Below are 27,063 nucleotides of genomic sequence, written 5' to 3'. Positions count from 1 at the left end.
GTTTTGGCATCTCACTATCCTTTGAATCAGAAGGATGTCACTATCATTCGGAATTAGAATCCGGATAATATTATGAATTCTCTTATCTTTTGTAACTCAATTTAACCCTTGAACACAACAATTTTTCTTTTAATTTTCTTTTCTTTGGTGCTTTGCACCTTGAGCCTAGCCGTGACTTTAAATATTTTGTCTCAAGCTTCACTTGACACAGAAACACCACAAGCACTTAACTGGAGAACTTTCTTTAAGTTCTGATTTTTCCTTCAATTGCTCCCAAACAGTGGTGCTCAAAGCCTTTGGCATACTCTGTTAATTGCAATTGATCTCGACTCTAATGTTTTGTCTCAAGGATTACTTGACACAAGAACACCACAAGCATGTGACTAGGGAAACAACTCTTTGAGCTTTTAATCATGTCTGACCTCCCTAGTCATTGATGCTCAGAGCCTTGGACCTTGCTTTTATATCTTTTTTTTCCTTTTTTTTCTTTTGTTGTTTCTTTTGCTTCAAGGATTAAACTTTCATTAATTTCAGAGAAGTCATAATAGTTCTCTAAATTCATGTTCATTATACATCAACATTCTTTGATTCAAATTCAACTATGCACTGTTTACGTCATGCATTCAGAATCACAGAGAACACCACCACATTTAAGTAAATAAGACTACTCTTAAAATTAAACTCAATTTCTCATGCACTTCATCTTTTCTTCTTTCTTTTTGATTTCAAGCTTAGTGGGCAATACATGAGACATCTTTCAGAATTAAAGCAATTAACAGAAAACTAAACTAGAACCTAGGAATCTAACTAACAAAGGATCATGCAATAAACAAAGCAAAATAGCAGAAAATCGGAACATAACATAGTAAGAGCGGGAAGGAATATAGAATGAAAGGAACTCAACCACCTCAATTATCCTAGCGGTCATTTTATTCTTCAGGTTGTGCTCCTCCGTGAAGATGATTCGCCTCCCTTTGGTACCATAAATTTAGACAGAAAAACCATAAGCGTAGCGTCAATACCAAACTTAAAGGTTTGCTTGTCCTTAAGCAAAGAAGAACTGAAAACAAAAACAAAAAGTATGAAGAAAGAAGAATAAAAGGATAAAAGAACAAGAGAGAATTAGGATTGGGGGTGGATGATTTGAAATCCGGCGTTGATTTGGTTTAATTGGGCATACGCGTGATGGGTCTTGTGCTCCCAACACCATTTCAGCCCCATACCATCATAATTCTCTGGCCATACACCCATTTACACCGATTTGCAAGGTCACGCGTATGCGTGGGTGACGCGTACGCGTGGTCTGGCGAAAACGCAAGCGACGCGTACGTGTGAGGGACGCGTACGCGTGGGCTCGCTTATGCGCTAGGCATGCCACCAGCACCACTCCTGTACAACTCTCTGTTTAACTCTATTTTTTCACGCACACACATATGACGCGTACGCGTCAGCGACGCTTGCGCGTCATGTCCCTTTTTTTCGCCTGAAGTGTTCGGTTCCTGTGATAAAATAGCTGCATGATCAGAAAAACAGTAAAAACTCAATAAAAAATCAAATAAGTAAGAAAACGACTGCTACGAAAAATAAGTAAGGATACAAAATTATCGGGTTGTCTCCCGACAAGCACTTCTTTAACATCACTAGCTTGACAGTCAGTTCTGCTAATTCAGCCGATGAGCGGACCTCTGGCGATTAATCTCGCCTCCAAGATAGTGCTTCAACCTCTGGCCATCCACTGTGAATATCCTGTCAGAATTCTCTTCCTGGGAAAGAGTTTGAGCCTTGAATTATACAAAAGCACTCTCTGTCCTGGCTTAAAGACTCGGATGGCAATCTTCTTGTCATGAAATAGCTTGGTTCTCTCCTTATAGAGCTTGCCATTCTCATAGGCTGAATATCTAAATTCATCAAGCTCATTCAACTGAAGCATTCGCTTAATTCTAGCAGCTTTTGAATCAAGATTCAGGTACCTGATTACCCAGTAAGCTTTATGCTCCAGCTCAACTGGCAAGTGACAGGCTTTGCCATAGACCAACTGATAAGGGGACATGCCAATGAGAGTCTTGTACGCTGTCCGGTATGCCCAGAGAGCGTCATCAAGCTTCCTAGACCAGTCCTTTCTTGAAACACTGATGGTCTTCTCTAGAATCCTCTTGAGTTCCCGATTGGAAACTTCAACCTGTCCACTTGTCTGGGGGTGATAGGGGGTTGCCACTTTATGACGGACTCCATATCTATGCAGAAGTGAGTCCAGCTGTCTGTTACAGAAGTGACTTCCACCATCACTAATGAGTGTCCTTGGGACACCAAACCGGCTAAAGATATATCTCTGAAGAAAGCTCATTACCACCTTGGCATCATTGGTGGGTAGAGCCACAGCCTCCACCCACTTGGACACATAGTCAACTGCCACTAGAATGTAGTTGTTTGAATGCGAGGGTGGAAAAGGTCCCATGAAATCAATACCCCACACATCAAACAACTCGACCTCAAGAATCCCTTGCTATGGCATTTCATGGTTGGCAGGGAGATTCGTGGCCTTTTCACATCTGTCACAGTGCTTCACAAATTCTCTTGAGTCCCTGAAGAGAGTCGACCAGTAAAATTCGCTCTGAAGAACCTTTGTAGCTGTCCGTTCACCACCAAAGTGGCCTCCATAATCAGAACCATGACAGTGCCAAAGGATCTGCAGTTTTTCTTCATCTGGGACACATCTTTGGATTATACCATCTAAACACCTTTTAAAAAGGTATGGTTCCTCCCAAATGTAGTACTTTGCATCAGTCATCAATAACTTCTTTACTTGTTGCCTGCTGTACTTCTTTGGAATAAAATTCATGGCCTTGTAATTTGCAATGTCTGCAAACCATGGAGCCTGCTAAATGAGGAAAATTTGCTCATTCGGAAACGTCCCAGTCACAGCTGTGGGTGGTTGTACTCCTGCTTCAGGCTCAATTCTGGAGAGATGGTCAACTACTTGATTTTCTGACATTTTCTTGTCTTTTATCTCAATATCAATCTCCTGAAGGAGCAACACCCATCTGATTAATCTTGGTTTAGAGTCCTACTTGGTTAGAAGGTACTTCAAAGCAGCATGGTCAGTATAAACAATAACTTTAGAACCAAGTAAATAAGACCTAAACTTATCAACAGCAGACACAACAGCTAATAATTCCTTTTCTGTAGTTGTGTAATTCTTTTGGGCATCATTTAAGACACAACTGGCATAGTAAATGATATGTACAAGCTTACCATGCCTCTATCCTAAAACAGCTCCTATAGCAAAGTTACTGGCATCACACATCAATTCAAATGGTAAATCCCAGTCAGGGGGAGCTATAATGGGAGCAGAGGTAAAGTTTACTTTCAGAGTTTCAAAAGCATGCAGACAATCAGAATCAAAGAGAAAAGGAACATCAGCAACCAACAGGTTGCTTAATAGTTTAGCAATTTTAGAAAAATCCTTTATAAATCTTCTATGAAATCCTGCATAACCCAAGAAACTCCTGACTGCCTTCACATTAGCTGGTGGTGGTAATTTTTCAATTACCTCTACCTTTGCTTTGTCAACCTCAATCCCTTTACTTGAAATCCGGTGTCTGAGAACAATGCCTTCTGTAACCATAAAATGGCATTTTTCCCAATTTAAAACAAGGTTTGATTCTTGACACCGTTCCAAGACCAGAGATAAATATCAAGGCATGATTCAAAAGAATTACCGAAAACAGAAAAGTCATCCATAAATACCTTAATAAACTTTTTAACCATATCAAAAAAAATTGAAAGCATACACCTCTGAAAAGTTGTTGGAGCATTACAAAGTCCAAATGGCATTCTTCTGTAAGTAAATACTCCAAAGGGCATGTGAATGCTGTCTTCTTTTGATCTTGAGGATCCACTGCAATTTGGTTATATCCAGAATATCCATCTAGAAAACAATAAAAAGCATGACCAGCTAACCTCTCAAGTATCTGATCAATGAAAGACAGGGGGAAATGATCCTTCCTTGTAGCAGTGTTGAGCCTCCTGTAGTCTATGCACATTCTCCATCCTATGACTGTTCTTGCAGGAATAAGCTCATTCTTTTCATTCTTGATCACTGTCATCCCTTCTTTCTTGGGAACTACCTGCACAGGACTTACCAAAGGACTGTAAGAAATAGGATAAATGATACATGCTTCCCATAATTTCATTACCTCTTTTTGGACTACCTCTTTCATAGTTGGATTGAGTCTCCTTTGTGGTTGCATAACTGGTTTAGCATCATCTTCAAGGAGGATCTTGTGCATACACTTGGTTGGACTAATCCCCTTCAAGTCACTAATAGTCCATCCAAGAGATGTTTTATGGCTCTTGAGCACTGAAATAAGCATCTCTTCCTCTTCAGGCTTCAGGGAAGAGCTAATAATCACTGGATAGGAATCATTTTCACCCAAGAACACATATTTCAGAGAAGGAGGTAAAGGTTTGAGCTCAAGCTTGGGGGCTTCCTCCTCTGCCTTAGGCGTGTGAACCATAGCCTTCTAGGGTGGTGAATCATCAACTTCCACTAATTCATACTCAGAAATAGGATTCAGAATGTCATCAAGTACCTCAGCCTTCAGTACCTCTTGAACAAGTGGTTCAATAACATCTATTTTCATACACCCTTCAGAATCATTAGGGTGCTTGAGAGCTTCAAAAACATTGAGGACTACCTGTTCTTCATTGACCCTCAGGGTTAATTCACCCTTTTGCACATCAATCAGAGCTCTACCTGTAGCTAAAAAGGGTCTACCAAGTATAATAGAGGATTTTACCTCCTCTTCCATGTCTAATATAACAAAATCAACAGGAAAAATAAATAGTCCTACTTTAACAAGTAAATCCTCAACAACACCCACAGGTAATTTAATAGAAAGATCAGTAAGTTGAAGAGAAATACGAGTAGATTTTACCTCCTCAATTTGAAGCTTTTTCATCACTGAAAGAGGCATTAGATTGATGCTAGCTCCAAGATCACATAAAGCTCTCTGAATGGTGATATCTCCAATGGTGCAAGGAATGACAAAGCTCCCTGGGTCTGGCATATTCTCAGGCAGGTTGTGTTGAATAATGGCACTACATTCCTTGGTTAACACCACTGTCTCTTGTTCCTTCCAATTCCTGTTGTGGGTCAACAATTCTTTCATAAACTTTGCATAGAGATGCATTTTCTCTAGAGCCTCTGCAAAAGGAATGTTGATCTGCAACTTCTTGAAGACATCTAAAAATTTAGAAAACTGCTTTTCTTTGGAAGCCTTCTGAAGCCTCTGAGGATATGGAATTTTTGGCTTGTATTCAGGAGCCTTTGGCAAGGTGAGATAAGTGTCAAGAGAGTCAGGGAACGGGTTGTCTGCACGCTTTGGAGGGGTGTACTCCACTTCTCCCTTCTTCTCCTCTGGAGCTTCCTTTTCAACTAGCTCTTCATTGGCCTTGGTCTCAGAGCCAGCTACTTTACGATCTTCTCAATTGAATAACCTTGCAATCTTCTCTTGAGTTCACCACTGTATCACCTGGAAATGTACTTGCAGACCTCTCAGGTATTTGCTTGCTTAGTTGGCCCATTTGCACCTCCAAGTTTCTAATGGAGGCTCTAGTTTCTTGCATAAAACTCCTCATCATCTCCCAATTAGAATCTTCTTGGGATTTAGAGTTTGCCTGCTGAGGTGGTTGTTGCTGCTGAGACTGAAATTGGCGGTTATTGTAATTGTTCTGTTGGAAGCCGCCCTGAGAATTATTGTTGAAGTTCTGAGGTCTCTGAGGTTGGTCCCTCCATCCAAAATTTGGGTGATTCCTCCACCCCTGATTGTATGTCTTAGAATATGGATCATTGTTGGGATTTCTAGGACCACTCCCCATGTAATTGACCTGTTCAGAAGAGGATTGAGCATAATCATAATTATCATTTTGCATAAACTTACCTGCCATGTCATAAGAGACCTCTTGAGATGGATTTTGGGTGTTGATAGCTAAGACTTACATGCCACCCATCTGTTGAGTAAGTAGACTTATTTGCTGAGACATAAACTTGTTCTGAGCAAGAATAGCGTTAACAGCATCCATTTCCAACACACCTCTCTTCTGAGAAGTCTCTGAGTTCACAGGATTCCTGTTAGATGAGTATAAATATTGGTTGCTGGCAACCAACTCAATAAGCTTAATAGTCTCCTCCGGTATCTTCTTCTTGTGCAATGAACTACCTGTGGAATTATCCAAGCATATTTTGGATATTTCTCCCAAGCCTTCATAAAAGATGTCTAGTTAGGTCCATTTGGAGAACATGTCCAGAGGGTATTGCCTAATCAGTAGCTTGTACCTCTCCCAAACTTCATAAAGAGTTTCACCATCCTTCTGTTTGAAGGTCTGAACCTCCACCCTAAGTTTAGTCAGCTTCTTTGGTGGGAAAAATTTAGTAAGAAACTTAGTAATAACCTTTTCCCAAGTATCCAAACCCTCCTTGGGTTGTGAATTTAGTCATAACTTTGCTCCATCCCTCAGAGCAAATGGGAAGAGCATAAGTTTGTATACATCAGGATTCACTCTATTTGTCTTCACAGTATCACAAATTTGCAGAAAATTAGAAATAAATTGATTTGGGTCTTCGTGGGGAAGACCATGATACTGGCAGTTTTGTTGCACCAGAGTGACTAGTTGTGGCTTCAACTCAAAGTTGTTTGCAGCTATAGGAGGCAGCACAATGCTTTTTCTATAAAGATCTGTAGTAGGAGCAGAATATGATCCAAGTACTCTCCTTTGTTGCTCATTCTCATTTGGATTTGCCACATTGGCATTAGCAGCATTGTTAGGATCCATAGTGAATTCTGCAGCCTTGTAAAGTCTTGCTTGTTGCAAACGCAGCCTGAAAGTTCTTTTAGGTTCAGGATCAAAGTCTAAGAGAGGTTCCTTGTCTCTGTTCATGCGCATAAACAAACAGAAGACAAGAAAAGATGGAACTCTCTACGTCAGAGTGCAGAAAATTCCTAGTGAAGTAACTTGTGTAAAGAAATAAAATAAAAATACTAGATAAATAAAACAAAAAAAAATTCGAAAATGATAACTGAAATCAGACAAAAAATTTCGAAAATTAACAGGAAAATTAAAATAAAAATAAATAGGAGACACCAAACTTAATTTTAGAAATTAAGAAAAAATATTAATACTAATTTTTCGAAAATAATAAAGCAACAATTAAATAAAATTAAAACTAAAACGCCTAATCTAAACAAGCAAACAACTGATAGTTGTTAATCACTATCAATCCCCGACAACGGCGCCAAAAACTTGGTGCGAAATTTCTAACCACAAACTAACCGGCAAGTGTACCGGGTCGTACCAAGTAATACCTCAGGTGAGTGAGAGTCGATCCCACGAGGATTGATGGATCAAGCAACAATAATTGAGTGATTGGCTTAGTCAGACAAGCAGAAAAGAGTGTTGAGAGTTTAAAAAGCATTAAATATTAAATTCAGAGTTTGAAGACAGACAGGTGAATAGGTTGGGAATAAAATATGAAGAAAGCAGTTAAGGCTTCAGAGTTATCTATTTTTCTGGATTAATTTTTTTTATTAATTTATTTTAATCATGCAAGATTTAATTTATGGCAAACTATATGTGGCTAGACCCTAATTCCTTAGACCTTTCTAGTCTCCTCTAATTCTCATCAACTGCCAATTCCCTTGTCAATTGATTCCGATTAGAGGGTGAAGTTTAATTCTAGTTATTATGCCACAAAAACTCTAATTACCCAAATATAAAAGGATTATATGTCACGTATCCCGTTAAATCCAGATAATTAGAAGTTTAGGAGAAATTGTTTTCAAGCTGTTGTTCAAGTAAAGAGCTTTTCCAAGTTATACAAGAACTCAATTAGAAAGAGGGTCATACTTCCGTTCCACCCAATTTCATAAGATAAATAACGAAAACAATTCTTAAATTATAAATCAGTGCATGAATTAAAATAGAAAAACAATAAAATCAATTCATACAAATGGACAGAGCTCCTAACATTAACAATGGAGGTTTAGTTGCTCATGGTTCAGAGAGAAAATAAGGATTCAGGTAAACTATAAATTGGGCTGAGGTGGATTGAAAAGTTAACTAATTGGAATAATGTTGGGATCGAATAATATGGGATTATCCCCAAAAGAAAAGTTTATTCTTTTTATATCTAATCATAATTAATTCAAAATCTAAATTCTAAAATTAAAATAATATCTTTTCCTAAAATATGATTTAAATTTAAATCAGAATTAATTAAATAATCAGCAAGTCTTCAATTGATGGATGGAGACCACTTACTTTGTAGGGTCCATGCCTAACCTGGGAAGTAACGGGAAGTGTTCTCCTGAGTTTTCCATTCTGCAGCCTCTAATATATGTTTTCTGGGCTGAAAACTGGGTCAAAAATAGCCCAGAAATTGCCCCCAGCGTTTTCTGCACGTGGCGCATGTCACGCATACACGTCAGTCATGCGTACGTGTCAAGTACGTGCACGCGTTGCTGAGTAAATCTTCAGATCACGCGTACACGTCAGGTACGCGCACGCGTCTCCATGGAAAGCTCCAAATCACGCGTACGCATCAGGTGCGCGTACGTGTCACTCCTTGCTGGTCATCTCTTTTAATTCTTGTGCTGCAGAAATTCCATCAAATCTAGCCGAATACTACCTAAAATAAACAGAATTGCACAAGACTCAAAGTAGCATCCATATTAGCTAAAAGATAATTAATTCTTGATTAAACTTAACAAATTAGATGCAAATTCACTAGGAAAAGATAGGAAAGATGCTCACGCATCAAGGACCAGCAGTGGCATTGAACGCTTAAATAGGGGAGACCATACACGTGTTGATTTAGGGAACACCTCTTCTAAGCAAGTTGGTAACCCTTCTTTAGGCACTATGCACACTCACCCTGCACCACTCAAAATTCATGAGTACAAGACCAAGATGCCATATCCTTAGAGACTTCAGTGGGAAGAAAAGAATAGGCAATTCTCCAAGTTCCTAGATGATTTCAAGAAATTGGAGATCAAAATTCCCTTTGCAGAGGCTCTTGAACAAATACCTTCATATGCTAAGTTCATGAAGGAAATACTAAATAACAAGAGGGATTGGAAGGAAGTAAAGACAATAGTGCTTACTAAGGAGTGCAGTGCAGTCATTCAGAGGAACCTTCCCGAGACACTTAAGAGACCTCTCACTCCTCTCAGTGACACAGTGCCTACCCCAAGTGAGGAAGTGAAAGCTGCTAAAGGGTTAGAGGAGATGCCTCCTCTATGACACCCATCCAAGAGCTTGAAGCACCACACCCTCAGAAGTCCCAAAAGGAGACCAAAGATGAGCACCACTCACATTTCTTGGAAGTCTTCAAGAAGCTGTAAATTAAGATTCTTTTTGCTGGGATTTTGAAACAAAGGTCTCTCTCTACAGGAAGAAACTTCATTGATGTTGAGAAAGGCAAGTTGGTGCTGAGATTGCATAAGGATTGGTTGGTTTTCAAAGTCTTTAAACCTCCACTATTTCCTGATAAAGGAGGTACTTGCATGCAAAGTACAATGCTGAAGCCTCCTCCCTTGGTGGAAACTCATACAGTTTTCCCAACTATCAAACCTAAGTTTGGTGTTGGGTGTGCACCATCAACCAAGGAGGAAGGTCCCAAGAGAAGGATGCCTAGGGGATGGAAAAACAACAATATCCCTACTAAAGGATTCTCATCAGGGATGAGGATAGTATCCCTTGCAAGCCCAATCCTACCTCGTGCAGTGAAGAGGATCCTGTCTCTTGAGCATATTAAGCTGATCCATGAGAGCACTGAGAAAAGAAGCTCCCAGTGAGGAATGAGGATTTATTCCTCTATGACTATCTTCCTCCTTGAAAGGAGTTGTCCGTCAAGCTAATGACAGTAAAGAAGCGCACAGCCTGAGCAACCATCAGCACTAAGGTGGCTGAGTTTCATCTACCCCTTCTTTCTATTTTTCAGTATTTTATTCTATTTTCTATTTTCTTTTCTAGCTTCTGCATGACCACTATTAGGATTTCCTTTTCTTTCTAGTCTAGTAGTTCAAATTTTTTTTAATTTTTCGAAAATTTTATGGTTATAAGATATCCTATGTATCCCTCATCAAGCTTAAAAGAAAAATTTATTTAAAAAAGAATAGTGAGATATATAAGTTTCGAGTGTATCATGGTTACTCCAATTATTTTGATGTAGTGGCCTTGCATTTACTTTCTGAATGTATGAATTAACTATGCATAATTGATATTGAAGTTGACCATGTTGACTCTTGAAAGAATAGTGAATTTAGAATTATTGGTTATTTGAAAAATCCAAAATATTGATTCTTGAAGCAAGAAAAAGCAGCAAAGAAAAAAAGAAAAAAAAAACGAAAGAAAAGGGTCCAAGGCTTTGAGCATCAATGATTAGGAGGGTCAAAACTGGCCTAAAAAGTTCAAATGAACTGCTATCCCTAACTAAATGCTTGTGGTGTGAAGGTGTCAAGTAAAAAGCTTGAGACTGAGCAGTTAAAATCGTGATTCCAAAGCTCAGAGTACGCTTAAGAACTCTACACACCATTGTCTGGGACTTTAAGCAAAGCTAAAGTCAAATCCCAAGGGTTCCCCTAGTTAAGTGCCTGTGGCGTTTATGTATCCGGTGGTAATAAAGAAAACGAAATGCGTAGAGTCACGACTAGGCTAAAAAAGGTGAAAAGCACCAAAAGAAACTGTGTTAAAGAATCTAGAAAAGTTAAAAGAAGAGAATAAATAATATCATCCGGATTCTAGTTCCAAAGGATGCCAATATTTCTGAGTTTCAAAGGAAAGTGATATCCCAAAACTATTCAGAAGTAATTAGCCATTAGCCCTACTCACTTATTTAGAATTGAACTTCATTGACAACTCTAAGACTTAGTGTATATTTCTCTTCTTTTTAGTCCTACTTTGTTTTTGGTTACTTGAGGACAAGCAACAGTTTAAGTTTAGTGTTCTGATGAACAGATATTTTATACCCTTTTTGATACTATTTTTTTAGTGTTTTTAGTATATTTTATTAAGTTTTATTATGTTTTAGTAGGTTTTAGTGCAATATTCATATTTTGGATGCTACTTTGAGCTTTTATATTTTTCTTATAAATTTAGGTAATTTTTGGGTGAATTTGGCAAGTTTTGGCAAAGTCTGATTCAGAGGCAAAGAAAGGAGTGTAGATGTTGTCAGATCCTGACCTCCATTCATTCAAACAAGCATTTCTTGAGCTATAGAGGTCCAATTGATGCACTCTCAACGGCGTTGGAATGATAACTTCCATGGCTTTTCAGCAATATATAATGGTCTAAACTTTTCTTTGGAAATGACTGCCCAAAATGGGCAATGAACGACCAATTTACCCCCTCTCTGGAGTTCAACGCCCAAGAAGGACCAACCCTCCAAGTTGAATGCCTAAACTGGCGTTCAACGCCAGCTAGGGAGCACAAGGGCGTGAGTTCACCCCCTAATGGGCGTTCAACGCCCATCCTCAAAGTTGGACGCCAAGTCTTCAATCCAAACACTCACCAAGTGGGCCCAGAAGTGGATTTTAGAACTCCTTAGCTTAGTTTCGCATATCTTTGTACTTTTAATTTTAAATTAACATCTTTTAGGGTTAGCATCTCCTATTTAAAGAGGAAAACACTTAGGAATTAGGCATGCCTCCCAAGAGTGAAGAAGCACAGACACTTAAGTTTTCTCAGTAAATTATGAGCGGCTAAACCTCCTAGATTAAGGATAGGAGCTCTGCTCATTCCCATGGATTAATGTTATTACTGTTCTACTTTAATATATGTTTGATTTCATTCTATGATGTATTGTCATTCTTCATCTTTATGAATTTGGAGTGGAACAAAAGTATGACCCCTTATTCTACATGAGCTCTTCATGAGTCCTGACTTGGATAGTATTGAGCTATAGCTTGAGAGTACATCATAGGTTCCAAGAGAGTACCTGGGCTAATTGGGGTATGTGACACAAAACCTCGTTAGTCATGGGTAATTGAGGTATCTGTGGCGTCAAGGCTAGAATACTGAGCATCATTCTCCGATCCGGAAGATCCGACCTTATCTGTGGCGTTTTAAGTAGGATCACCAGAGATTGAATTACGTAAGCTTCACCCTCTTTCAAATTGAATGATCAGCGTCCTGGTATTTGGTTTGGAAAAGGAGATTAATGACCACTACCCCTGGCTTAATCACTTACAGCTGGTCATTGAATGAATCTTTCATTGTTAAAGCAGTCAGTAAGACATATTAATTCGTAAGAATAAGCATCTCCGAGGCCTATTCCCTATCATTGTTTCTACATCTTTTTTTATTGTTTTGTTTATGCGCTTACAACACAACAATCAACTTTCTATTCGCCTGACTAAGATCTGCAGGATAGCCACTGCTTGCTCGATCCAACAATCCTCGTAGGATCGACCCTCACTCACCTGAGGTATTATTTGGACGACCCTGTGCACTTGCCGGTTTAGTTGTGCGAGTTCTTTAGTTTGCCTATGTGAATATTTATGTTTAACTGCTAATTGCCATACTTGGTATAATTGCTCTTGATTGTGTGGAAAATTTAATACCTGTGATTGTGACTGCTTCATTCGGACTATGGTGGTTGGAGTGGTAATTGATTATATATATTTGGGCCGAAGGCCGTGATTATTTATATTTTGGGCCGGAGGCCGTGATTTGATTATATGCTGAGCCGGAGGCTGTGGTTTGCTTATATGTGGGGCTGGAGACCGTGGTCTGCTTATATGTTAGGCCGAAGTCTGTGGTATGATAATGATTTGGGCCAAAGGCCGTAATTAATTGAATCACCAATAAGTATGGTTAATAATGTTTTGTTCGCATGTGGTGAAATGTTTTGGATATTATGTTTGATTGAATTTTTTATAAATTGAAATATGAATTCGGATTTTGGATAATAAAATTGTTGGTTTCAAAGAAGATTCATAAGATGAATGATGATCATTCTTTTTGAAATTCATTATTCTTTTTACAATTCTTAAACCTTCTACTAAGAAACTAAGTGGAATTAACCCTTTGTAATTACCATGTTGTGGTCAATGATACAAGATGGAAAACCTTGACTCTTGATCTTTGCCATGAGTCTCTTTTAGTATAGTTTCTTAGTTGTTAGCTTTACTTTCTTGCAATTTACATTTTCCGTTCATCATTCAAAACCCCAAAAATACCTCATAACAAATAATATGCACACTTCTCTACAATTCCTTAAGAGACGACCCAAGGTTTAAATACTCTTAGTTTTTATTAGTTTGCATTGTGACAAACAAATTAAACTTTGATTGAGGGTTATTTGTTGTTTTGGATCTATACTTCAACAGAATTATTTTGTGAAAATTCCTAACCAACGATTTTCCTCCGTCATGCGGTGGACATGGTTAAGGTTGAGGATTCCTTCTCTTGTCACAACGGAGAATTGGATAGAAGTTTGAGGATTCTCTTCAATTTAATTCTATATTATTAATTATATTTTTGGTTATGTTTGATTATGTTGGATTGAAATGAGTTTTGGATTCATATGCTGAGGACGGTAGCTCTGTCCTACTCACGTAAAGGCAAGTAGAGATTGAAGATTCTCTCTTTTGTTATAATAGAAAAGATGAGGTTGATGATTCCCTCTCTTATTGCAGTGGGCAAGTGAGGTTGAAGATTTTCTCTCTTGTTACATCAGAAAATTGAATGGAGAAGGTTGAGAATTTACTTCGATTCAATTTCTGGCTGTGGTATGAATGGGCCAGGTTAAGGATTTCCTACCATTACATCACAGTCTCTCTCTGATTGGGAGGTTGAGGATTCCCTCCTAGGAGGTTGAGGATTCCTTCCTAGAAGGTTGAGGATTGCCTTCGTGTTAAAAGACGATATCCCGGTTAGCTACTGGATGTGTCGGGTTCTGGCAGTATAACCGATACATAAGCTCATGGCCAGTAGGACAGCTATGCATCATATGCATCTGTGTGACATTATTTGAGTGTGCATATTGTATTTAGTTTGCCTAAGTGAATATTTCTGTTTAACTGTTAATTGCCATATTTACTGTAATTGCTCTTGATTGTGTATGAATTTTATTATTTGTGATTGTGACTGCTTGGTTCGGACTATGGTGGTTGGAGTGATAATTAATTATGTATTTTTGGGCCAGAGGTCGTGATTGCTTATATGTTGGGATGGAGGCCGTGATTTGATTATCTACTGAGCTGGAGGCTGTGGTTTGCTTATATGTGGGGCCGGAGGCCGTGATTTGCTTATATGTTGGGTCGGAGTTTGTGGTATGATAATGATTTGGGCTGGAGGCCATAATTAGTTAAATCACCGGTAAGACTAGTTAAAAATGTTTTGTTGGCATGTGGTGATATTTTTTGGATATTATCTTTGATTGAATTTTTTATAAATTGAAATATGAATTCGGATTTTGGATAATAAAATTGTTGGTTTCCAACAAGATTCATAAGATGAACGACGATCATTGCTTTCGAAATTCATTCTTCTTTTTATATGTATCCTATTATAACAATTCTTAAACCCTCTACTGAGAGCCTACGAGGACGATGTTCTCACCCCCTACAGACTTCTCTTTCAGGACGGACAAGAGAACTTATGAAGTTTTTGCTAAATTATTAGTTGTGCTATTTTTGTTTGGATATATTAGTTATAGTTTTTTCCTCACCTTTAATATTATTATATTTTTGTAAGAAGAATAGGAGTCGTGATTATGATGTTTGTGATGTTATAAGTTATTGTATAAAGTACTCTGGTAATCATGTATATATATAAATATGAAGTGATGTGTTTGGTTACGTACGTACGATTTCAGAAAAAGAATTTCCGGTTTTGAAAAAAAATTTACACAGACTTGAGTTAAAAGACTCATATTTTATTGTTAAGTATTCATGTAAGTCATCGTAATACCCTCGCTATTAAAGTGATGCAACCGGAAGTGTGACATTCTGATAGTAAGAATGTTATAAAATTTGATTTAGAAATAAGATTTTTTCGATCTGATTTATAAATGAAGGAAAAATAAAAATTGGAATTCTCAAAAGAATTTAAATAATTCATTTTTAGTTATTTCAAAACAAGAAAAAGAATTCAACTCTTGAGTGGATTCTAATTTTTAGCATTTCAAACAAGTTCTAATTTCTCATTTTTTAAAAGATCTAAATTTTTTAAAATATTTATTTATGCCAATTCTATATTACAGGAGTGATAAATGATCATTATTTATTCTAATTTTTTATTTATTCTTTAAAAAACTTATTATTTCTAAATATAAAAAATAAATAAAATTATGTGAGAAAACTCTAAACATTAATTTTATTTATTTAAAAAATTGTTAATGTGTTAAATTTTTATAAATAAAAAGAACAATGTTCATCCATTGTAAATATAAAATTAAATTTATTTATTTATAATAAATGTATTAAATATTTAATTTTAATATACTATTAATATAAAATAATTTTAAAGGTATATTGACTATATTCAATAAACTAACAACACATCAACAAAAATAATTATGTGAATAATCATCCAAGAACGAGTTGCTAAGATATTTGACGCCGTATCGTTTATAGTCTTTATTCTTCTAATTTGATTGATTGAATTTCTCTGCCTTAGTCGCCGGCTCCGTGGCTCCTGTCCCTAATCCTTGTCCCGGAGCTTCTTCGACTGCGAGTCTCCGACCCTCGTCTAATCTCTTGTCTTCATCTCTCCAGCCTTCACTCTGTTTTCATCACTCCGCGTCTCATACCGCAGTTTGTACTTAGACCCAGTGCTGAGATTCGATATTGTCTTTTCTTGTTTATTAAAGATTTTGAGTTTGTTTTCACGGTATGTCGATATCCAATTACTCGTGACGTCTGAGTTTGTTTCTTTTTCATTTGGGTTTCCGTTTTCTATCTAAGAGAAAGAAATCTTTTTATTGTACTATTGTTAAAATTTGACAATTGGTTCTGATCTTTTTTTGCTTTGTTAAACACTATTTCTATGTACAATGGAAATGTTGTTCTTTTGAAGGCGGAACATTTGATTGGTGTCAATTTTAATTGGTATTCCTCATCAAACTGTTTGCTTTGCATTGCAGAGGGTTTTTGGAACATTTTTTGTGGTTCCTATTGGAGTGAATTTTTCTCTGATCTCTGAAGAAGATATGTCTGCGAATTTCTGGACTTCATCTCACTAGTATGTTCAGTTGTATTCATAATTACTCCCTTTAGTATCAATGAAGTGTCCAATTTCAACATTTACTTTTTCATGAATAATTGTTCATTTGAAATTTTAGGTAACATTCACTCTCTTTTTACCAATTATATCGTTATCCTTATTTAATATAACTCATTTCTACTATCATTGCTAAGGATAATTAAGAGTAACGAATTTTAAGTAGAACAAATTAGTCCTAAACAAATTTGAATCACCAAATCAGTCTATAACCTTTTGTTTTGTTAGATCGTAACTTCAAATTTTTCTAAAAATTTAGACAAGTTAGTCCCTGTTGTTATTTGATAAAGACATAAACAGTTCCTAAGAATTTTTAAATTCTCAGATCAATCTTTCTATATAGATGAACAATATGATCTGAGGAATGATTTGTCTAACGAAATAAAAGTTTAGGGACTGATTTGGTGATTAAAATTTGTTGCGGATTAAATTGTTCGACTCATTCATTGGGGATTGATTTCATATATTACTCTTTTATAAATTACCTTTTACTTTTTTGTAACTTCAATTTTTAGAATTATTCCTTTAATCTAAGTGTGCATTTAAAACTGGACACTTCCTTGATATTGAAGGGAGAATATATTTAATCTTTTGTATTTTTCCTTCTCTCCTTGTGGCACTTCTAATTTGGGTGTAACGATGTTCTGGATTATTGCAGCAAGCATCTTCTGGACCAAGAAGATGTGGATATGGTGAACCCACTTGACAAAGAAAGGGGAGTCACACTTGAGGATTTCAAGCTCATAAAGATGCACATGACCAATTGTATGCTCTCTTTCTTCTTGTGTATTTATATTTATATTTGTGCACCTTCTAGTGCTGTTATTGTCTTAAACTATTTCTCTTTACTTTTACTTATTTCTATCATGGCCAATAAATTATCAGTTGTATTGCAATTGATATCCTTTATTTACCATAGACGTGCTACCGAGTTTCTGATTTTTCATTTCTTGCCGGTGCAGATATTTTGAGATTGGCCCAACAAGTAAAAGTGAGGCAGAGGTATGTATCACTAAAAAATTATAGTGAATTACTTAAAGATAGAGATTTATATTGTGAAGTCTGAACTATATTATGTTTTGATCTTATAAGTTGGTAAGGATTTGCATATTTTTGTATCGATACAAATGTTTTGAAGATAAAGTTGAATGATTAGGATAAGTAGTCATTATGTCAACCACTAAACCTCCCATAATTTCTTTCTAAACATGGTCCTTTAGCTCGAAACATCTGGCTTGTAGACCAAAATTCTGAGATTCTGCTTAACCATGGAAAATACAATCAAAATCAATAATTGCACCCAAATTGTGATGACTGCATAGCTATGTCATGTAAATTTATTATTTGTAATGTGCAAATATGATTTATTCTTCTAGTTAATAGTCTTATTTAGGATTTTCATTCTTTATTATGTTTATGTGAAGCAGTCATTTAAGTGGAATTAGGTTATTGTTTGACAGATCCACTGAATAGATTTGGAACTTCAGAAGCCTGGTAACTATGTTTGATCAGATTTAAATGAACTGGATTGAATTTTAAATTATAATTGTTTAAGTTTGAAATGGAACTAAAATACTTGAGGAATACTTGCTTCTAGTTTTCATGGCACATAAAAGGAAGTCATCTTCATATAAGATGTTTAGGAGCATCTCTTGCCAATTATTCTGTGTCAAGTGCCTTGACAGTCTCTAATATTTTGGCCCTTTTTTCAGGGTTGTTGCCACTGCAGTTACATATATGAGGCGTGTTTACACCCGGTAAGTGTTGCAAACTTATAATGCTGACTCTATCTTCTTTTTTCTTTATTCTTTTTCTGTTTTTTTTTTTAAAAAAAAATTTTAAAAAAGTTTTTAAAGAAATACATCAAAGTTAAATTTGTGCGCTTGTATTGGTTTGAAAGGAGTCTAACAACAATGTGGGAATTGTGATACAGTATTAATAATTCTTAGGTCTGATGCTTGGTGTCTATTGTGGTTAGCATATTTATATTAATAGATAAGAAGCGATTAATACGTCTTATTGAGCAATATTTTAGAGTGAGCTGTTCTTGATGGCTAGTATTATTACAATTCCACGACTTCTATTGTTTAAATGCAATTTTCCTATTAATTGCATTACCATACTATTCATATTGCACAACTCGTTAATGACGTGCATCAACATATAAAAAACATTCATGTATGCTTGTCCAACAACTTTAGCTTTTGGGATAGATGATTTTTGATATGTATCAAAACCAGTTTAGGGTAGCATTGTTCACGAAAATAACAAGAAGCAAGGGTATATGATAAGATATGGTGTAAATTTTGTGTATCTATGTATTATTTGCGTGATCTCCCATCCACCTTTGCTGTGCTCAGTAGTTAACTACATGTAGTTGGGCCCATTTGAATTCCTTGAAGCCCCTAACTCTCATTCCCTTGCTAACAACAGTAGCTAATAATATGCTAGTTCCTATCACTAAGAATTAGGAGTTCAATCTTTGTTGTTCTCATTCTTTTAAACTCAGTAAGTTTAATTTAGCACCAAAGAAAATAGGCCTATGGGCGACTCATGCTTTATGCCCAGAAGGATCTTATTCTTACATGAAAAGGTGTATTAAATTATTAATATATGAAGCCATTCAATATCAATTGTCATTTTCCATCAGCTTAAATTTTTAGGAGTGATGCTTATGGACAGTTGTATGCTATAACTATCTTCAATTTTTTTGCTTCCAGGAAGAGTATGGCTGAGTATGATCCACGTCTGGTTGCTCCAACCTGCTTGTACCTAGCATCAAAAGCAGAGGAAAGCACAGTGCAGGCTCGGCTGCTTGTATTTTACATTAAAAAATTGTGTAAGCTGTTGCCTTATATTATAATTTATCTTATTTAGCTTCACGTTGACCCCTTATGCTACAAGGGCTTTCTCCATCTCAAAAGTTAGTTATTTTAGTCTTATATTTCACTATTGTGATGAAGAAACAGAAATTTGAATGCAGATGCTGATGATAAGTACAGGTATGAAATCAAGGACATACTTGAAATGGAAATGAAGATTTTAGAAGCCCTTGACTATTATTTGGTTGTATTCCACCCCTATCGTTCACTGTCGCAGTAAGTGTTGGATTAGGTTAGTTGTAAAGTTTGTGCTATCATCCCTTCAGATTTAGCTAGAAAAATGTACAAATATCCCTTTCACGTTGACCAGTTTAGACATACTCTATGTTTTGTTTCTGTTCCCTTCCTTTTAAGTTAGTAGTGACAAAATGAGTAGACTTCCTTTAGTATATTTTCAAATTTACAGTAAAATGAAAAACCATGTCTTTCTTAACAATACTAAACATATTCAACTTGTAATAACCTATGTGCGAAAAATGTACTCCAAATAACTGGTCTAGGTTGCCATCTCTGATGGTTTAGACTTTGACAACATGTTGAGTTTCAGAATTCTTTTCTATGTCAACCAATCCTTCATCTTTGGTAGTTGCCATTGCCATTAAGTGATTTAGTTCCTCTGTTATCTTATCGCTGTTAAGGATTAAAGCAACAACTATTTTGTCACACCATTTATGTATCTAAATAAATATATGTGACTTCTAATGTGAATCTCTCTGATATCAATTGCAAGTTTGCCTTAGCATTTTGACTAGATATTCTATCTTCGTAGAATATTATTTTCATTAATAGTTCCTCACTGATATTGTAATGCTAATTCTCTAGGTTTCTTCAAGATGCAAGTTTGAATGACCTAAGCATGACTCAGCTAACTTGGTAAGAGTCCTTTGTGCTGAATAGCTTAGTTTCGTTCACATTTTATAATTTCCTCTTCCCTTTATTATGTGAAGTCATTGCTCTCATGCTCTACTTATGCTGCTTGTCCTAAAGATACAATTAGCTTTTAGTCGAAAGGTCAGAAGTTATCACTGGCGTCTGATAGGAACCACGCTGAACAAATAGAAGGAAATGATATTTGTATTTATCACAACCTCTTACACTGATGTTAAAAGAATAAGTGAAGAGGAACATAGAAGATTTATGAAAGGCAACAAAGAAAGGAAAATACAGAGCACTATGGAGCAGCTCTACTCTTCCAATTCCCAGCCGATATTCAGCCTACCCCTCTACTCTCTCACATCCCTACAAATTATCCCCTTTCTCCTCTAACGTTTTACGCTCTCACATGCAATCATCACATTCCTCACACCCCTATTGGCAAGCTCAGCAATTAGTTAGAGAGTCCCCTTAGCCAACACTGGTTTAGTCATGTTCCCAACTCTACCCGAAATACCCTTGAACCTCTTCCTTTTGTAAACTTTAATTCCATTAGGAGCTTTCTCCCTAACGGCATTCTTCCACCGTTTTTATCCTTAATGGACTACTCTCTATAAAGGAAAAGAAAGAAAGGGGAAAAATGTGTTGGGCCAACCGTGGAGAGCTCTCGACCATCGGGAAAACTTCGGGGAGAAATCAAATGAGAGAACATAAGATGAGAAGATACCACATCCAACTCAAAACCTTAAGGTATCAAGTTAATGGGTCTCTCATCTTATAAACTCCTCACTCTTCCTTGCTTTCTTTGATGTGGGACTAACTTCAACACTCCTCACACTTGCAACATTAACAAAATGGACTGTCATTGTCCATTTGGATTTTATAAAATAGGAAGCTACTAGGGCCTAGGTGACACTTGTATATAAAAGGTTTTTTGCTTGCATGTAAAACGGATACTTGGGTTATCAAGACTTAATTCTAAACCTCCAAATCCTTATGAAGATTGCGGAGAGGACCATGTGCATGTTGTCAACTAAAGTCACCAACCAAGGCCATTTTGGTTTGTTATATCATGGACTGCGTCAAGTTATGATGTTAGGTCATGATTTGTCATTTGTAGTGTTGACAAAGTACTCGCTCAAACAGTCTTTTGAGAGACAACATTTCTAGCTAGCATGAAAATGTACCCAAGTCCTCTATTCTTTTGTATACAAGATAATTAAATAAGTTATTATCAAGCTTATGAACATGTCTTTGGTTAAACAGAAATCTATCTAGTATACAAACAAAAGACAAATTAAGTTTATTGTATGACTAATCATACAATAGACTATCAGCCTGCCTACCCACGACATGCATAAGGATATTTCTTCTTAGGATTATCTTCAAGATCATTCTTGGTATATCAATGAATCGATCTTTGCTAATTCAATTGGCAAAATATGGGTATCAAGAGGTTTACTGATGTCATCCATACCAAATTTGTTTGGAACTTAATCATGATAAGGTAGACACGAAAGTTTGTGGAACCTCTCAACATATCTAAGTCGCTAGATAAAAAGAGGCTTCCCCAAGGTGCTTCATGTAAAAATTTTGGCAACAAGAGTGTCACCAATTTGGTCTTCAAAAAGGTCAAAATGCTGATGACTTAGTCCCAAAAGATTTTATATAATTTATGTTCTCGAGATACCACAATTATTGTTATGTTTACAAATTAGGCCCTTAAATATTAGCACATTGAATGTGATTTTAAATTTGTGGAAACTTGAACATGAATTTTGATAATCACAGGGGCGTCATAAATGACACATACAAGATGGATCTAATTCTTGTTCATCCTCCGCATCTTATTGCTTTAGCTTGCATCTACATTGCTAGCGTATTCCGGGAGAAAGACACGACTGCTTGGTTTGAAGAACTACGTGTTGACATGAATGTGGTTAGTGTTTTGCTCTATTTTAAGAATTTGTATCTTTACTTAAATGTGTATAGTGTATAGTATTTTGAAATTATATTAGTTTTGGTGCTGAAAAAGGTTTATCAATTTTAGGTGTTAGTCTTTATAGTTTTTTTCTATTTTGTTTAGGCCGAAATATCTACAAAATGATTACGCTTAAGTTGTTATTATTTTGTTATGGTTTTGATCACTATATAAAATTAATAGGTTTTAAGTCCGTTAAAAATTATGATAATTTTGTTCAAATTCTTCAAAATAGTAGTTTGCATCCTGAAACTAGATTTTCATAATATCTTATAGACCAAAACAATATATCTTGAATGTTTCTTGTTAATGATTAATCTATGTAGGTTAGGTGGGAAGGGTTGGGTGTTAGTTTTGGATATATTTATTGTGGAGTGGGTTTATGCTGTTGCATCAGGTTATAATCACTTAAATTGAAAATGTTACGAATATGATGAATCGGCTAGGCTTCCAATTATTCGAGCAATAATGAAAATTTTGATCTTGGGTCGTGGTTGTTTTGACAGGTAAAAAATATATCGATGGAGATACTTGATTTTTATGAAAGCAACAGGATGTTCACGGAAGATAGAATTAATACTGCTCTCCAGAAGCTAACCTTGAGGCCCTAAGAATGAGCCAGCTATCAAGCTGCATACGTTGAATGAAATTAGCAAGTTGCATCTATCACTGGCTGTTCTGAATTCTTTTGATCACTGCTGCATGATATGTTCCAGTATTGCCTTTATTATTACTGGCTTATGAGGTTAATGTTAAAGATAAAAAAAAGGATGAAAGAGCAACGTAGTTCTTCATGAGGACAAAAATCGATTTTAATGTGATTTGAATTAGTCTTGTGTGTATTATCTATTTAAAGTACTGTTTCATAACTCGAACATTGTGTGGAAGTGTGAGGCATAAACTGAGTACTTTGTACGTTTTGTTCTGTAGTTGAACTTATTATGTAAGTCTATATATATATATGATTTTCAACGAGTGTACGAGAACCCTAATTTTAAGAAAAACATGCTTTTCTTTTATTCTTTTTTATTTTAGAAAAGGGATACTTTTTTCCAACCATGCTCCCCAAGTCTTTCACCCTACCGATTCATCCAAATTCCAAATTTCAATCACGATAGTTGGCGATTGGAGAGTGGAGAGACACAGCTGCTGCTCCTAAGGTAACATTTTTTTTTTCTCTCTGAATTCATTTGAGGACTATATTAATTGTAAATTAGTGAAGCAACATTGTTTAGATGGAGAAACACATTTCCCGTATCCGTATAATACACTGGTATATATTATTATTTGGCTATTGTCTGAGTTCAATTTCTTTTTAGGGGATTCACCATTAATGGTCCTATCAAACGAATATAATACATTGTCATGATTGTCTCCCTAAATTTCTTATATAATATTAACCAGAGAAAGCTACTTGTTTGTTTGAATGCTTGAACCACCAAAAGCAGAGGGAAATAGGAAGGACGTTCCTCCTCAAGAAAACTGAATGTTGATATTGTTGTGTTCCCTCCCTTACTGCATAACGACACCAAAGAATTCGGGTCATGTTTTAAATGGTTGTTTTGGTCTAATGAAACAGAGGAGTAATAGTAGAATTTGACTTGACGGAAAAGAGGTTGCAAGAAGTGCCAGTACGCGATAATTATAATAAATTTCAATTTAGTGAATTTGGTAGTTCTTGTAGTGGCCCTATGACAACAAAGTGGAGATATAGATGGTGAACGAATATGGGGTGAAGTCATCTTGGGTTAACCTCATGTTACACCAACGTGCCTCTCCAAATTTACTGAACGGTTAGACTTGGAATAACTCGAGCTTTTAGCAAATTTGTAAAAGGAAAAGTATATGGAACCAACTCCAAATCAGTCACGAATAGAACAACTTAATTAATTACAAATATAGTAATTAGTTTTATTTATTTATAATTTAAAATATTAGTTATTAAATGTTTCACTACATTTAAATTAGGAGGAGATACATTTAGTATCATTGCAACGTGAATCACAGAAATTGATTTAATTAGCTTTCGTCTCTTCACCCTCCTTCTCTCTTCAAATATCTAAAACATGATAAATCAGAAAACAGATTCAGAATCATCCAATTTACAAAGAAAAGAAACATCCTAATGCCTAGTCCATCCACATAGAGGTTTTAGATTCACTCCAAGGCATTTGGCTGGTTTTCCCTAGCATTATTGTTTGTAAAATTGTAAGTTTAAACTCGGTTAATTCACCAAAGATCACTTAATTCACCTAAGATGACTTATACATACCATGTTGCCTGTGTATAAAAAATTAGTGGTGAAATTATAAAATACATGTTAAATATAAAATATGTATTAAAAATATATTGTAATTAAATGTGTATGTTTAACAAGATACTATTATGAATTATTATTTTTTTTAACAAAGGATTAATATATTCTTAATTTTTTATTTCGCAAATATTCTTGTTCTTGAACATTTGAAAATATTTTTAAGTTCCAGACTTTTTATTTTGTAGATATTTTTGAATCATTTAGAAATACTTTTAAGTCTCTAACTTCTTTAAAAGTTGGATATAGACTAGAAGGATAGAAATTTGAATACCAGTGAATTTAACAATAGACTATAATCAAATAAGGTCTGCTGATATCCATAGGATATCAAAAGATAAGAAAGTTTGTCATACCACATATGACTAGATTGTCGTAAACCATACAGTGACTTCAACAGCTTGCAGCATTGATTCAATCGACGAGATGTAAACTCGGGTGGTAGAGTCATATAAACATTCTCAAAAAGATCCCCATGTAAGAAAGCATTATTGATAGGGCTGCACGCGGATCGGATCGGATCGGATATGGCCAAAATTTCAATCCGATCCGCACTAAAATCATCGGATCGGATCTAATATCCGCAGTTTTTAAGGTTGGATCCAATCCGATCCGATCCGCATATTTGCGGATCGAATCGGATCAGATATCGGATATATCCGCAAATCACAAAAATATTTTTAAAAGCTTATTTTTATTAAAAAATATCAATGAAATTCATTTTTTCTATTCTTTTAAATATGTTTACTCTTAAAATAATATTAAACATAATTTTCTCAAATAATAAATTAAAATAATACAATATATATGATAATTATTAGTTGAAATAAAACATAAAAAGAATATTTATTTATTTATTTCTTTATTTTTGCGGATACGCGGATATGCGGATACCAACATAAAATCCGCAATCCGATCCGTTTAGTGTGCGGATCCGATCCGATCCGATCCGGAAGCCTTGCGGATCGAATCCATATCCGCAATTTTCGGATTGGATTCGGATAAATACCGCGGATATGCAGATCGGATCCGATCCATGAATACCCCTAATTATTGACATCCAACTGATGTACGAACCAATGTTTCATAGAAGCCAATGCCAAAACTAATCTGATGGTGGCAAGTTTGACAACAGGGGAGAAGGTTTCCAAGAAATCAACACCTTCAGTTCGAGTGAACCCTTTAGCCACAAGGCCTGCTTTATATCGATCAACTGAACCATTAGGCTTGTATTTGATGTGATAGACCCATTTACATCCAACCGGCTTAACGCCTGCAGGCCAATTAACAAGACACCAAGTGTTGTTCAACTCAAGAGCATCTAGCTCATCTTTCATAGCACTACGTCAATTAGAGTGTTGATTGGCGTCCTTAAAAGACTTTGACTCAATATTAGAATGTAGAGATAAGGAAAACTTATGATGAGAAGATGAAAGAGAAGAAAAATACATAACTGAAGATAGGATAATGACATTTTGAGGGAGAGAGATTTGTGGAGGTGAGAAAGGAATTATACAAGTAATATGAGAGATATGCTGGAGGTCGGTGAGGTCAGTCGGAATGACGAGGATGTGGTTATTCAGGTGGCAAGAAAGGTGACATGGGATGAAGAGGTGGTGGTGGGTTAGTGTCTATTGCGGAAAAAGGGGAGGTTGTACGACTTGAAATAGATCCAGGGGTCATGGATTCAAGTTGGTTAGGACACGACAGTGTGAAAGAAAGAGGGGTTGTTGGAGAAAATAAAGAATTGGATGGAAGTGGGTCAATGGGTATGTGTGAGGGTCCAACTGGAAGACTAACTGAATTTTGTTTTTGAGAAGGCGTGTTTGGCAATGTTGGGTTGAGTGTACGAAATTGGACATTTTTTTGTGGCTAAGGGTAAGATTATTTCATAAAAAATCACATTTCTAGAAATCTCAATTCTTTTATCTTCTAAAACATAAACAATATATCCTTTAAAATCATGTTGAAAACCAATAAACACAGGCTTTTTGCCTCTTGAATCAAATTTTGATCTGTTTTTCATTAGAGTAGAAACAAAATATAAGCATTCAAAAACTTTAAGGTCATGATAATTTGGTGGATGATTAAATAAAATGTCAAATAGTGTTTTAAAATTAATTGCGGACGATGGAACTCTGTTAAGTAAATAAACAGCATGTTTAACAGCATAAGACAAAAAAGATGATGGTAAATTAGATTGAAACATAAGAGCACGAGCTATATTCAAAATATGTTGATACTTGCATTCTACCCTTGTATTTTGTTGAGGAGTTTCAACACAACTACGTTGATGAATAATGCCATTTGAAGCATAAAAATCATATAAAATGAATTCTGGTCCATTATCGGAATGAATAGCTTTGACTTTAGAGTTGAATTGTGTTCCAACTAAAGTAATAAAACTTTTTATATGATTTTGCACTTCTCCTTTTGATTTAATAAAATGACCTATGTAAAGCGACAAAAATCACCAACAATAGTAAAAAAATATTTATGATTATGAATAGAATTTTGTCAAAACCCAAATATCAAAATATAATAAATCAAAACTTGCATTGACTTTATTAAAACTTTGAGAAAATAAAAATTTTATTTGCCTTAGAAAGATGACAAATGTCACAAGCCTTATCATGATGCATAGAAATAAAAGAAAAATATTTATATAAATGATTAAGTCTTTATCCAGAAAGGTGTCCTAAATGAAAATTTCATATATTTGAAGGTGT

General features: G+C 35.7%; 1 protein-coding gene across 2 annotated transcripts; it reads left to right on the top strand.

Annotated features, from left to right (window-relative positions):
• The first annotated feature begins 15,615 nt into the window (after positions 1-15,615).
• LOC107473641 (cyclin-C1-2) lies at positions 15,616-22,995 on the top strand. 2 transcript variants are annotated; one of them, XM_016093217.3, is made up of 10 exons: positions 15,616-15,818; positions 16,148-16,245; positions 16,943-17,049; positions 17,247-17,286; positions 17,997-18,041; positions 19,005-19,123; positions 19,268-19,382; positions 19,989-20,039; positions 21,831-21,978; positions 22,527-22,995. In XM_016093217.3, the coding sequence occupies exons 2-10, from the start codon at positions 16,214-16,216 to the stop codon at positions 22,629-22,631; spliced, it is 762 nt and encodes a 253-aa protein (XP_015948703.1). In that variant the 5' UTR covers positions 15,616-15,818; positions 16,148-16,213; the 3' UTR covers positions 22,632-22,995. The 2 variants fall into 2 exon arrangements, with proteins under 2 accessions (XP_015948703.1, XP_015948704.1); XM_016093218.3 differs by having other exon boundaries at positions 15,617-15,894.
• Positions 22,996-27,063: the final 4,068 nt, after the last annotated feature.

This window comes from Arachis duranensis, chromosome 2 (genome assembly GCF_000817695.3).
Source record: "Arachis duranensis cultivar V14167 chromosome 2, aradu.V14167.gnm2.J7QH, whole genome shotgun sequence".
Taxonomy (NCBI): Eukaryota; Viridiplantae; Streptophyta; class Magnoliopsida; order Fabales; family Fabaceae; genus Arachis; species Arachis duranensis.
The sequence above is the reverse complement of the archived record's forward strand: the minus strand, read 5'-3'. Positions and strand labels throughout refer to the sequence as shown.

Bases quoted from the DNA above. Each gene is read 5' to 3' on its own strand.
- LOC107473641 (XM_016093217.3), top strand. From the start codon at position 16,214: ATGTCTGCGAATTTCTGGACTTCATCTCACTA. The intron at 16,246-16,942 runs GTATGTTCAGTT...GGATTATTGCAG, and splicing joins TTCTGGACTTCATCTCACTA to CAAGCATCTTCTGGACCAAG. The intron at 18,042-19,004 runs GTAAGTGTTGCA...TTTTGCTTCCAG, and splicing joins ATGAGGCGTGTTTACACCCG to GAAGAGTATGGCTGAGTATG.